At 29.8% G+C, this 14,978-nt stretch overlaps 1 protein-coding gene and 1 pseudogene across 1 annotated transcript; one reads left to right on the forward strand and one right to left on the reverse strand.

The window, feature by feature from the left end:
* Positions 1 to 5,185: 5,185 nt before the first annotated feature.
* On the forward strand, positions 5,186 to 7,397 carry LOC142526959 (protein RGF1 INDUCIBLE TRANSCRIPTION FACTOR 1-like; annotated as a pseudogene).
* A 760-nt stretch (positions 7,398 to 8,157) lies between these two features.
* Positions 8,158 to 8,574, reverse strand: LOC142526086 (uncharacterized). The gene has a single exon (XM_075630355.1). The coding sequence runs from the start codon at positions 8,572 to 8,574 to the stop codon at positions 8,158 to 8,160; it is 417 nt and encodes a 138-aa protein (XP_075486470.1).
* Between the last annotated feature and the right edge of the window lie 6,404 nt (positions 8,575 to 14,978).

Raw genomic sequence — 14,978 nt, forward strand, 5'->3', positions numbered from 1 at the left:
GTTTTTAACGAGGCGGTATAAAAACACGTAATGAAGACAATCATCATGATCATCATCACAAGGGGGAGTGTTAAAAATTAATATTTAAAATGTGTGTATTGAATATTTGAATATTGAATATCTGAATGTTGAAAATTAGGTGTTGAATATTGAAAATTAGTGTGTGATGATGTATGTAATGATGAATTTATTTTTTGGATTATTTGTAAAGAAATTCTATAAATAGGCTCACCATTTGTGAAGAAATTCACAATTGAGTAGAGAGAAAAATATTATAAAGTGTGTAGTTTGGTAAATTTTGAGAGTTTGAGATTTTTACTTTTTACCATAAATTTTTACTTTTTCACAACAAATAGAATATTTTTCAATTTATTTACACATTTACCATCAAAATTTAATTGACTATTTTAAAATTTATTGGACTATTTTTATTCACAATGTTTAAAATTTAAACATATTAATTATATTATGAGTTGATTTGCGACTCATAATTTACATCATTTACGTTAGTTATATCACGAGACCTCACACATGCCCTTCACCCTTGTAATCACCTTGAGCAACAGGCCTCTTCCATTTCCTTCTTATCTTAAAAAACGTCAGATTGGAAAGTATTGAGATCATCGTTATTCCATAGATCTATTTTCTTATTTTGTATTGAAAATCAAATGAAAGTTGAAGAAATTTTGAATTTTTTAGTGAAAATAGAAAATTTTGTGATTTTTTAAAATTAGAACAAGACTAATTTATGTAAAGTACGGAAACATCCTTGTTCGGTTTCCTCTGTCTTGGAGGCCGAGGATCCCAGCGGGCAAGGAAGTGCATGGGCATCTTCTAAACCACTAACCTATTGTTGGTGAGTATTTCAAAATAAATTATACTAGTTTAAATTTAAATTTAAATTAGCAATGTTCAGAGTCTAAGAAAAAAAATCAAATAAATTCTTTCTTGGTTTTAAACTCTGAATATTTAGTGAGATTTTTGTCATCAATAATTTTTATAAAGTACAATTATGGATTATAGGATTCTGAATTTGCCATTTTGTATGATCGATAATTTTATATAAGTGGATTTTAGCCATAGGCGGAGGGAGACTTGTGGCCCAAATTTTTTTTATTAGTATGTATTAGTTTTCGGTCTAGTCCAGTGGTCCAACTCACGTAAATAATAAATGTTTCTCAAAATAGATTTCTCAGCTCATGCTCAAAGTCCATACTTCATAATTGATTATTGTCAAAAGGAAAAAAAATGAAGACCCCCGATTTATGTTGCAGACTTACAGAAGCAGAACATTTCAATTTTTAAAACCTCCTCCCAAGTCCCAACCCATCGTGTCACTCATCTCTTCTCCCAGCATCAGCTGCTGCACCACCTTATCCCGGAGTTCCGACCACCATCGCGAGATCAGCCATCGACAACCCCAAGCTGTGCGCCTTCTTCAGTTCTTCATAAGCCGAATCGAAGAAGAAGCCACTCGATTTCAGCTCACGTTCTTGCATTCGATTCTTGCTCGATTTAGGTAATGATCTTGCTTCATTTTATTTGTAGTAAGTGGTGTCGCGGGGAAACTGGTGGTTCATTAATAGCGATGAAGTCTTTTGATTTCATTTTTATTTTGCATTTGATACACAAAATTTTGGGGATAACAAATTTATTTTGTCGCGCCTTGCAACAAAAATCTATTGATATCATAAGTGCAATGGATTTGTTCTCTACGACTAAAGACCTTTTTCCTGATATTGAGAAATAATGATTTTGATATTCTTATTTCGTATGTAAAATCATTTTGCACAAGATTAGATGTCGGTATACCGGAGATAAGTTCTAATTATAAGCATTCTAGTCGTTCATGCCAGAAAAAGGATGTCATCACAGTTGAACATCACTTTTATTATGATATATTTAATGTTGCAATAATCTTTATTAATTTTTCTTGCAGGATGATGGAAATATAATATTACATTGTCAATGTTTTGTCGGTTTCTAAATCTTACGAGTTCAAGAACGAAAATATTGAAGATCTTGTTAATGAGGAATTTTTTGAGACTACGATGAACAAATATCATAGTTGTGATTATAATTGTTATGGATTATTTTTTTTTTTTAGTTAAAAAATTTAGTCCATGTAGATTTCAAGTCTTGGCTCCGCCACTTATTTTAGCATTTTTTTTTTGTCTATTTTGAAGTGTAAATTAAATGAATATCGTTGTTAAATTATGTTGTTTCTAAAATCCAATGTATTTGTTCTTTTGATAAAGTTAATGTTTCTTTTTAAAATTTATGTAAGAGCAAATAAGCAATTCGAAGAAGGTTTTTGAAAATATTTAACTACAAACTTTTGGGATTGGGCCAAAAACTTCACGAAATATAATGTCATTTACTAAAAGGATCCGGGCCTGGGCTAGGCTAGAATTTAATGGGACAATTTATCGTTGCCCGGTCTTATTTTTGGTTAGAATTTATAAAAAAATTAAATAAAAACTATTAATATAAGTTCTCGACTATTTATATCTTAATTAATTCATTAGCACTAAAATTATTACATCATAAAAAACAAGTGTGAGATAACATTTGTCAACAATATCATCATTCGTTTTTTATTTATATTTAAGAAAGATTGAGATTTTTTTTATTAAATATATAAAAATTAATCATAGTATGTAATTGATTTTAATTTAGTCACGAATTGTCGATCCTTCTCATCGACGGCCCACATTTATTTGAATTAAATCTCCTTGAAAAAATCCTTGCAGCTATCCCATCGTCCTGAAGATTTTTCACGACTATTTCAAAACTCTATGTTCAGAAACAGTATTTTGGATATCGTTACTGTCGCTCTAATCTCAACCGGAAAACAAAGATCAAGATTTTTTTAAAAATATAAAAATAACTAAATACAATATGAAATTATTTTTAAAAATGGGTTTTTGATGTGTTTTATTAACGTGTATATCTTCAAAAAATTCACATGTCATGTAATTAATTTTAAAACTTAAAATTACGAAAACATATTTTACACAAAAGTACACTTTATAAACCCGATCGATATCATAATTATATCATATGTTATTATTTTGTTCGAAGTTGATTCCCATGTTGAATTAGTTTGGAACCCCGACGGGAAATACTATCTACTAGTTATATTATCCGAGTTCTTACTATCCGGGTTCGACTGAGATCCCGACTCCTTCCGAGCGCTGGTTGGCTTGCTGAGCCAGAATAATCCATATTGTGTAACTTTATTTTTATTTTTTATCTAGTTCCATTTAAATTTCAACAATTACAATTTTTTTTGTTTGATACTAAACATTTTAGCAGAGAAGGTAGAAAAGTCGCTTTCTCTGGTGTTGTCATTTAGCAGATATTCATAGAGAGAAAGGGTTCGGTCGACCCTACCCCTGCGGGCATTGTCTGCAGGGGTCGATCCAACGGCTCGTATTTTTTCGAGCCAATTTTTTTTTTTTTTACATGGAGGTGGGCCCGGATCACTCATGTGGAATGATCCGGGCCGTTCATTGCCCGTGCAGACAGGGTAGGATGAAACAAACCGAGAGAAAGGGATATTTACTGGTCTAGTCTGCAAGCCACCCAACTCCACGGACCACCAATTATTTAACAAGTATTATAGGTTTGTTCTTTAATTAAAACTTTTAATATTTTCCAAATATATAACCAAATTCCAAGATTGTCGCATTAAACTAAACGCTTAACCTTTGAGCACTTTTATGTATTTGTTTCTCTTTTATTTTATATATTTATTTAATTTTGTTCGTATTGTATATATAAATATAAGTAAATAAAGTAAAAAATGTTTCTCTAATTTTATATAAAATCCAATTACTGTTTAGAATAAAACTTTTAAATAATAATCTTCCAGTGCATGGAGCCATGAAATACAAGATTTTATATTGATTAATAAATTCGAGATTAATATATTTCATTTTTCATATTAGATTTTCTATCAGAGATGTCAGCGTCAAATATCTTCGAAAAGTTTCCTTTGAGTTAATATTGTTGTGTAAGTTATTTCAATATTTTGGTTCTTGTGTTAATACACAAATTGTGTCTATACATCTATGAAAATTCTGGTAGAGCTAATACATTATTCTGTAATGGATTTGAGCATTTTAATCTTTTTTATTATATTTTTTGAGTATGTAGACTCTTGTTTCTACGTGAAAATTGCGAAAAATTCTCATTGATTAATTGACTTAATTAAATAAAAAAATTGCGAGAAATTTTGATTTGTAGTAAAAGATTAGCATTTTTAGAATTAATTGGCTAACACGTTGAACTAATATCCCAATTTGTAACAATATTAGCTCAACCTCAATTCGTAACAGCATAACTCAACAATAATTTGAAATTGTTCAATATTTTAATCAATTAATTACCAAAAATTATCTTTTTTTACTGCAAATCAAGGTTTTCCACAATATTTTTAATTTAATTGCGACAACTGATCGTATATTGAATAAAAAAGAATGAAATACATGAAAAAAATATTAATAATTATTTGGCGTAATTTTCTCTCATAGATAAAAGTTTATATGCTAAAAATATATGTTTAAATATGTTACGAAGGGTGTTCTCAGCTCGACAAGATTTTTCACATGAACATTGAAATAATTTCCGTAATAACAGAGAGACTTAAAAGGTTCAAATTCGTTACATCGAAAAGAGTAGGTTTCTTGTGAGACGGTCTCACGAATATTTATCTGTGAGACGTGTCAACCCTACCGATATTCACAATAAAAAGTTATACACTTAGTATAAAAAGTAATAATTTTTCATGGATGACCTAAATAAGAGATCCGTCTAACAAAATACGACACGTAAGACCGTCTCACACAAATTTTTGTCCACCAAAAAATATTAACTTAAATTTCAAAAGTATTTCACACAATTATCACCTTCCAATCCGACTAAATTAAAAAAAACTTGAGTAAAGCTATTAAAGCAATTTTAATATTTTGTTTAAGCAAAATTTTTAAAAGTTGTCATGAAATAATTGTTTGTATATATCAATAAAATAAGATGGAAAATCCCATATTATCGGTTGTCACCGTGTACGAGAGAGAAAATATTGGTTTGGTACAAATAATGAGGCAGTCCGAACGAAAATTAGAGGAAAAAATAAATAATAAATAAAACAACAAAAATTTTAAATTAATGAGGCCAACCCCTCCACTCCAATTCCTGTTTCTGCTCCAGTTGTTGTTCTTTCATTGGTAACAGTAAACACCACAAGTCGCAGTTTTTTTTGCAGGCGCCGCTCTTCATATCCCATCCTCCATTACTCTCTCTCCCCCTCAATCTATACATACACACAGATATATATATATATATATACACTGATGTACACAAAAGAAAAACTGGCCTTAATAAGTATTTATGTACTGCCATTATATATTATATTGTTTGTTTTTTTACAGCGAAAATCTTTTCTTTTTTTTCTCTCCTGATATTCTGATCATGGGTTCCCTACATCTTTATTTATAGTGTAGATTTGCTCAATATTTCAAACCATTGAATTTTTAGTCATGGTGGGCTCCTCTCTTTTTTTCATTTTCCCTCTTCTTGTGATTGATGATAGTGATTTCATCTCTGGTTTTTTTCAGCTTTTGATGCAACTTTGGTTCTGTTCTTTGCAGTTGGATACTTCGGAGATTCCACGGTGGCTTTTGGCCCTTTTGCGGGAGAAATTCTTCAATGGGTGTATGATTCACGAGGATTCGAAGAAGAATGAAAAGAATGTTTTTTGTTTGGATTGCTGTGAGGGAATTTGCTCTCATTGCTTCGTTCATCGTCTTTCTCACCGACTCTTGCAGGTACGTCTCTAAATTAGTGAAAATTCATTCATATTTATATATATATGTTATTTACGTAATCTAATGCCATAATTTAATCGATGATTTGAATTTTTTTTGGGGTGGAGTTTGCTTTATATAATGGACCTTTTTCCAGTTTAGTGGTTGATTTGTTTGGTGTGATTTTTCAGATACGGAGGTACCTGTATCATGATGTTATAAGGCTGAGGGATGCTGATAAAGTAATGGACTGTGCTCAAGTGCAAGTAAAAATTGATATTTTTTCTTGTCTTTTACTTCTCCTTTTTACGATCTAATTTTGTGTATACAAATGCAGGTTTCTAATACTTTTGAGTGTATAATTTAACTTTTTGCAGTCTTATACAACAAATAATTCAAAAGTAGTGTTTTTGAGAGAGAGACCACAAGTCGAGGCCAGGCAGAGGCGGCGGCAACTTGTGCATCAGCTGCGACAGGAACCTGCAAGACTCATTTCTCTTTTGCTCTCTTTCTTGCAAGGTCCTTTTTCTGTTATCTGGAATTTTTTAAATTCCAAATTTGTATTTAATTTTTAAGATTTTTGAATTTTGATTCCAAGTTCTAACCCATTTTATATTTCTCCGGGTCTTGTTTTATAATCATTTATTTTTTAAAAATACAGGTCTTATTTGATTAAGTGTATAAAGAATGTGTAACGATCATATAAATGATGATAGAATGAAAAATACTTCGTGATATATAATTTTAGGAAAAAGAAAAGATTTTTTGTTTTATTTTTTTTTATTAGGAGCAAAAGTTTGATATATTTTTTATTTGAGAAAATGCAACTGAGAAGTCAAATCAATTTGAAGGCAAAACGCATGTTTTGTCTTCAAGAAAACGAATCCGTAAATTTGATCTTTTTTAAGGATGTTTTTGTTAGCACTTTAGGGTTTGAAATTTTGGAATCACTTCTAAAATTTTATTTTATTTTAAAAAAGAATTGAAAAGTTATCGACTCAAGTTTCTTGTTATTCCTGAATTTATTTTCTTGTTTTGCACAGCTTCAACATGTACTGAGCAGTGGCTGCAAAGTTTCAGACTATCTCCGAAAGTGTGAGTTTCTTGCATTGCCTGAACCAGCTTTTGATGAAGGCCAAAGGACACCCGATTCAGTGCTAGAAGCCACCGGCCCGGGAAGTTCAGACTCCGGTTCCGACTATATCGGTCCAGCTAGATTAGTGGGATACCCAGCCCTCACCAGCACGGCTACCACGGAGGTTGTGAGGACGAAAAGAAGTAATCTTGCTGGATTCCGGTCTGATTTCAATCTGGATTGTGAACCGGTTTTGGAAGTATCCGAAGTGACACTGAGCCGGAGGAAGGGAACCCCACATCGGTCTCCGTTTTACTGATTTGTACAGGAATTAGATGGAGGATATGTGAGATGAACGGAAAGGGTTGGGGGCAGATGGGTAATTTAGATATCGTCGCCAGGGGCAATAGAGGAAAAAGATTGCATTCCAAATCTTATATCCTACACTTTCATTCCCATCTTTTGTGCTGTGTAGGTCTCGGTTATAAATGTATACAACCTTCTTTGGACTAGCCATATCGACTTAATTGCTAGACTCTTTAAGAATTACCAATTTTAACCTACAGTTATAATTTTTGTCCATTTTTTTGTTTTATTATGGATATTAAAGTCTGTTTGCCTATTTTCTCGTTAGAAAATAAAAAAGGATAAATTTGTGAAAATCTCTCCATCAATGTTTGAATTAAAATTCAGTATCTAAAAACAATCTTTTAAGAATAACAATGTTATAATTTTAATTTTCTATAAACTCAAATTTACATTTTTTTTATTTTTTTAAAAATATATTATTTTATCTATAAAAATTACACGTGTCTTCGTCTAAAATACAATTTTTTAAAAATATTGTTTCTCAATTATAATTGAATAAGAGTAAATATTTATTTTGACATATAGAATATTTATCATGGTGTTTCATATACTTGATTTTGTTCTTTAAATAGTTCAAATATATAAGAAAATATTGTATTTTTGAGTAATTACTCCAAATTCAGTTATCGTAGATCTTTTCATGAAAAATGCTTTAGGATGACTTATTCATATTCAATATATTTTCTTGCAAACTCTTGTATTCCATTAAACAACCGGTGAAATTGATCTCCGGAGCATTTTCTCGCAAGATACTGTTGAATATGAGATATTCGTACAACACGTTAATATCAGTATTTGAACCTACTCGACCCCGAAGAATGCGTGTCATATCCAAAAGTCTTGAAATGCGACACCTTTAAAGTACGATTGTCACTTATCCACAATCTCTTGTAAACTGGCCGACTATTTTTTCATTTCTGGTGCATACAATTCCTTGCCTTTCTTAATGTATTTGAAGAAAACGTTGAACATCATCTGCATTCGATCTTCTGAAGTATCGATCACCAAATAACTCAACCACAATTTGGCAGAACTTGAAAGACACTCGATATCAGCTGATTCACCTATACGTAGGTACTCGTCAAGAAGGTCAGCAGACACTCCATAAGCTAATTGACGAATAGCATCCGTGTAATTTCGTAATGGTAACAATCTTTTTCTGATAGCAAAATACGATGAATAAACCTCAAGTGCATTCGTAATGCATATCTTCTTCGAAATATATGATCCAGATACACAAGTTCGTGGTAAATAATCATTGACGAGCTTCAAGTGACCGACTTCACGTTTTCTTTGGATGAACCTTCTTCTTCGTCGCATCTCGTTATTACTTTGATATGCTTCATGTATTTGTCTGCTTAGCTAAATGATGCACTACATTTTTTATCCTGGATCATAAATTTCATCAAGAACTTCAACTTGTACTCGTCTTTTCTTGTTGAGTTAGAGCTGATCGATTAATGAGACATTTGGATAAATACTAGTATTCAAGAAATAAATATTGAAAATGAAAATGAGAATACGATAATGGTCGATAACATATATAGGGTGTGATTGTGAATAGAAATGTCTTGGAATGAAGGAACGAATTTTTAGAAATTGATTAGTATTTAAAATGAGAGTTTTTATTATTTTATTATACTAGCCGATTTTAATTGTATTTAAATTTTAATATTTTAATTTTTTTATTAAGTTAAATAACTTTAGGCTCTAGGATTTTTAAATTTTTTTTAAAAAAACATCAACTACATGGAAAGAGCTAAACGACTCGTTCCAAAAAATTAATTACAAAATATAAAAAATCTAAAAGATAATCAGATTTGAAATGAATTTAGCACAATCTGACTTGTGCCTGCAGATGCTGAAGTACTCAAGCAGACGATAAATCATTATTAGTTAAAATAACATAATATTATTATTTTAAAATTTATTAGTAACGAATAATTTGGAATTAATAAAATTATATATTTTATTAAATTAAATTAAATTAAAAGAGAATTACATCAATCGAAAATTACATTCTACAATAATTTTTAAAAGTAATTTATTGATTGAAATCGAAGTATAATAAATGAAAAAAAAATTACATCAATTAAAAATTACATATTTCATTTCTTCCTAATTCGATCACACTGACGTCCATAAACCATTAGTAACTACATGGAAAGAGCCACGCGACTATATATATATATATATATATATATATATATATAAAAGACGATAATACTTTAAAGTAAATTTAGAACAATCCAACTTATGTTTCATATGCTGAAGTGAAGCGAACAGTAACATTATTTATTTATTTATTTATTATTATTATTTTATTTTTTTTAAAAAAGGGAAGAGTCAGGTGAGAGAGTCGGGTCTCGCCCTCACTTTCCCCCAAGGCGTGTGTCATGCACATGTCATACATTTGTGTTTGGCGCATGCTTTCATGATGTCTTTTCTAAAAAAAAAAAATTTACGAAAATTAATGAATTTAAACGGTTTGAATTTTTGATCTGACAACCAAAATTAATAATTAATTATCTCATATGTATGTATGAACATTAATTGGTGTTATAAATCACACCAATAATCCACCAATGTTGTGCTCTAATGATATTTTTCCTCTCTTGAATTAGTATATGCAGAATCAGGACGGATTCAGAAAGTAAAATTGAGATATGCTTGAAATTAATATAATAAATTAATTTATATATATATATATAAATATATATATATAAATAAAATATATACTGTATATATAAGACAAGTTTCACTTAGATTCAAAATTTATATTTTAAAACTATTTTTAATATATTTTAAACGTACTTTCAAAATTAAATTCTATTGAATAAAAGAATTGATAAAATAAATTTATCACTTTTATGAGTTATTTGTACCGAACTCCCTTTGAAATATCGAAAATCTACATTTATTCATTGTAAAAGTTAAATAAGTATTCTAGATATTAACTTTTATGAGTTATTTGCTCCGTGATATCTTTTAAAAAAATTAGACTGTGCTTAAATCTTTATATATATTTACCCAAAAAAAATTAGAATTGGCTCGAATCTCAATAATTCCTTGTAAAAATAAAAAAATTGGGCTAGACTACAGCCTAGGACGGGCCAAGCATAGGTCTGTCCATGTGTAGAATCAATGTAAAACAATCAGTAGCCTCCATCTTGAGATCAATGGTTAGCTCTTATATATTAGGGGATTAATTGAGGTTCTTCGCACAATTACGTCCCTTTTTTGGTGCTATTTTCTGAATAATTTAGATCATTAGTTTAATATATAATCTGAAAGTTAAATTTTCGAAAAATAATGAAGAAATGACAACAATATAATCTTTTTGAATCATGGGTTGGTTGGCAGCCATGTCCAAGTTGGAGCTGGGCCGTCCGTACATGATGTTTTTATCGTTGTCCTTAATGTCAATGTTTTGTCTATGCTAATTGTTTGTTTAATTTCACAATTTTACATCGTACGCGCCACGTTAAAGTCTCGTCAGTGTGCTATACTCCTTGGGGCATAATTTGTATCCATACACTAAGAAATTTAATTTGATCTCGAATTTTGGTTCTAGATGAAAACATTTTATCGAATTCGATCTAACAATCATGATCTATTTTAATTTTGGATTTTTTCTGGGCTTTTCTCGTAAACAGATTTTTTTGTAAATCTTGCGTACGAGTGTTTGAGGAGACGAAAGATAAAAATGTGTTTATGTTTCGTCAATCTTTGAACACACCACCAAAATGTTGGAATTGAAAAGTATTCATATTGAAACATCAGTTACCAAAATTTATTGGAATGTGACTGATAACTAAAATAGGTGTACTGGTGGCGTGTATTTCAATTATCAAAGAATTATTATGTTTAGAATTTAAATCCCACATCTTTTCAGTAGCTTAGTAATTCATATTTATTATATCAGCTAAATCACATGCACGGTATTTATTTAAAGACTAGCGCTCCTGCTATACAATTTTATGAATATAAATCTATAGAGTAAAAATAATATTTTTTACAAAAAAAAAAATTATTATATGGAAAGAGTAGAATGGGATATAAAATATATCTCACAAAATTCACTTCTGCAATCGTTTCACAGGAGTTTTGTATTATTTAAATATCAAGTAGGAGCTTTTTAGAAAGTGATTTTTTTAGATTTTTTTTGTCTTTTTAGTTTATTGTCAAGCTTTAATCTTTTTACCACACGACAAAACAATATTCTAGTTGTTTCAATAAAGTTAGATTTTAAACTTGATTTTCTTTACCTATTAGACTTCAATAAAATAACAATAATGTAGACCAAATAAATTATACCATACCCTACATTTTTGTGCCAGGCAACAAAAAAGTTGTTTTTAAATGTAAAGTTTTGGATTCACATATGGTTAAAAAAAAATTGTTATGACATACAACGTTATTGGCTTTAGGATACTTTAGGAGATTAGATTTAGAGCACGTGCCTACGACACATCTCCCACACAACTGTCTATTTTTAATGATCGATAAATATTAAGTCCTAAGGAGAAATCATTTTTTTCCTTGAGGATGATAATTTAATTAATTTCTCTATATTTTAATTAGGTAGATACGTATATATTTATATTCTAATATATGTTATGTATATTGTCGTACAATAGATTGAAAAATAGTTTTTATATGTGCTCTATATAATTGAAAATCATGGGAGCTTTACCGGTGTGGTTGGCGATCGAACTCATCATAAATTCAATGTTTTAGCAAATTGTATTTTAATTTATATAACACAAAGCTTACTGACCACTGAAATTTCATGACAATAACACTAATTTGTTCATATTAATCAGAAATTTAAAATAAAAGTTGAACAGAGAAAAATAGCGTCATCGTTGATCACTATATTATCGATTCTTCCAGCGAGAAAGAGAAGAAAAAAAAATCAAGCATCATATATTGTGAAATTAATATATATTCAACATCTGAAAATCAAACATTAATATTTACACTGGATTACAATGAAAATTTATTTGATACTTGACGGTTTAAGATATCGACATTAGTTAGAGAATGTTCCTCACTAATCGATATACTATTTTTTGGTTTTAAAAATACAAACATAGTTTTATTCTTGCCACATTGAGCTTTCGTTATAAAAACAACCTATTAATTAATATATAATATCCTTGTTAAAAAAATTTATAAATTTTAAAGAAATATGAGAAATCAAAAATAAGCATTGTTTGATAAATAATTAATTATAACACTAACTTGTTACTAGAATCACATTCGAATTGCAAAGACTCCTTAAATCGAGCATACATGGAACTTGCTAATTGCCAATAAGCTTAAAAAATTCCCCAAAATTCTCTAGACCATTTGACTTTTAGGAATCCTACATCCTACTACTTTATCATATACTCTATTTGAGAATCATCTCAATTGATTCGCATGTATCTTAATTTGGTATGTTTGAACACATTATTGAGTACACTTACAAAATAAATCAAGAAGTAGGTCTCTTGTAAGATCTGACGTTTTCACGGATCTATATTTGTGATATATGTCGACCCGATTCATATAAATACAATTTAAAGTAATATTTTTGACAAAAAAAATAAAATAAAATTCCACAAGTCGGGTTCGGTTGGAGATCCGTCTCACAAAAATAGACTTTATTTCACATTTTCACATAATGCAACATATCGCACCACATGTTACGATGGAGATATATTATTTTAAAAACTCTTTTGTATAAGTCTATTATTGCAAATCATCCCTATACCGCCGGTCTCGCTTCTGCTTTCAAGAATTGGTTCCGATGGTTATCGTTCGCTCTGTTGATGATAACTAAAGTAATTTATACAGTTTTCGACGATTTCTCCTGGTTAAACTTATTTCTGCTGGAAGCCGTAGCTTGTTTCCGCCACTTCGAATTAACTAAATTAAACTTTAGATACGATAGAAACACTTAATTCATGGTTTCTTGTCTGTCTTTCGTTATGTTGAGTTCGCAAATGCTAATGAGGCACTCCTTACGAACTAATGTTTTGTGGCATGCAATATTAAATTTTATTATTTGATATTTTTCGTGTAAAAAATATATATTATTTTATTAGAATATTATAATATAGATTAGATAATTAGTTCCGAATTTTAGATAAATTTGCGAAAAAATCGAAAAAATATGTATAAAAATTACTAACAAAATCACATCAGCAAAATTAACTAATAAATATTATTAAGGGTAAAACTACAAAGAAACTTTGGTATCACATTGACGTACCAAGTTGGTATAAAGTGTTGAAATTTAATAATGTAATATAGATAACTAAAATATTTCATCTTGGTTTTGATTGATGTTATATATGTACGTGTATCGAATTTGTAAAAGGCCAACGCACTATTTGTGTGTGGTTTCGATTTTTTCTTTTCTGGTTCGTTGACATTAAATAAGTGATAAAAATACTTCTCCAATTTGTTTCTTAGTTAATTCAACTCTTTTTATTTTGTCTCCATGTGAATTTTGATGAGGAAAAAAACAAAACATTCACATTTTATATATGGTATTGTCTCCCACTTTCTTGAATATATTATGTTGTGATGGTTGAGTAAGAGGGCGTTTGTCTCCACTAAATGCAAAATTTTCAAAAACTTAATAATGGGTATGAAATAAATTTGTCAAAATTGAGGTTGAATGTTTGATCATAATATATTCATACAAGCATGGTAAAAACATTTTTTTTAAAAGTATGTGTTTATAAAATGTTCGTAATGTATAGATTCGATAATGTTTTTGAGCCTTTGTTCGCGACACATACACTCATTCCGAATACTATTTTGTTCGATATCTCCATAACTTTTGGATCAGAAACTAGGGTGTAATTTGATTTCAATATTTTACATCAAAAGGACCGCATTATTGTTTTTCAAATCAAAGATGGAAACAGCTTTGAATAGCTCAATCTAGTGTCTCGTTTTTGTTTTATCATGAGTGTCTAAAGTTGACCATCACAATTTTATAATCAAAATATATATGGGAACCAACGTAAAATGATAAACAAAACAATTCCAATCTTGTGAAAATTACAACTGGGTCTTTTTGAAATTTATGTGAAACATTTACAACTCTCAATGAATTAATTGCTGACAAAAATCAAACCAGAACCCTACATGGCATTTTTGCAGGAGGACTTTCTGTTCATTGTTGTTGCATTCAGCCATAAGTCTGATCAAGAACTAGATAAAACAACCATTTAATTAAAGAAAACGCAAAACCTAACTAAGAAAACAAATCTTGGAGATGGAACTGTACGCCGGCTAGCTATCAAAATCGATCGAGTGCAATTACAAATGCAAGAAGGTCGGATGATCAAGAATCGGAGTCGATAAAAAGTCATTAAAAACTTATCATTATCTTAAAAATTAAGACTCTAAAAATATACATGCGTGAGGCATGATTATAATCTGGACATCATATCTAAAAAAGTGAAGCATTATAGAATAAATTATGTATCATGTAAAAATACCTAGAGACCCCCGTCTTCTGGCTAATTAAGATCAATTTAGTCCTCTTTTCCAGAACATTCCCAGCCTAAAGTTAAAGAGGTAGTGAAATGAATACACACCGCAAATTCATGACTACTCGTTGCTTGATCAATCTATATTAAGATAATACCTAACGCTGGTACGATCAAGTTCTGTGAAGAGGTATGTATATGATCATATTATCATGAGCATCAGTTATG

Source organism: Primulina tabacum, chromosome 15 (assembly GCF_025594145.1).
Source record: "Primulina tabacum isolate GXHZ01 chromosome 15, ASM2559414v2, whole genome shotgun sequence".
Lineage (NCBI taxonomy): Eukaryota > Viridiplantae > Streptophyta > Magnoliopsida > Lamiales > Gesneriaceae > Primulina > Primulina tabacum.

What these genes read in the sequence shown, in the direction of transcription:
- LOC142526086 (XM_075630355.1), bottom strand. Translation starts at nt 8,574, where the DNA reads ATGCGACGAAGAAGAAGGTTCATCCAAAGAAAACGTGAAGTCGGTCAC.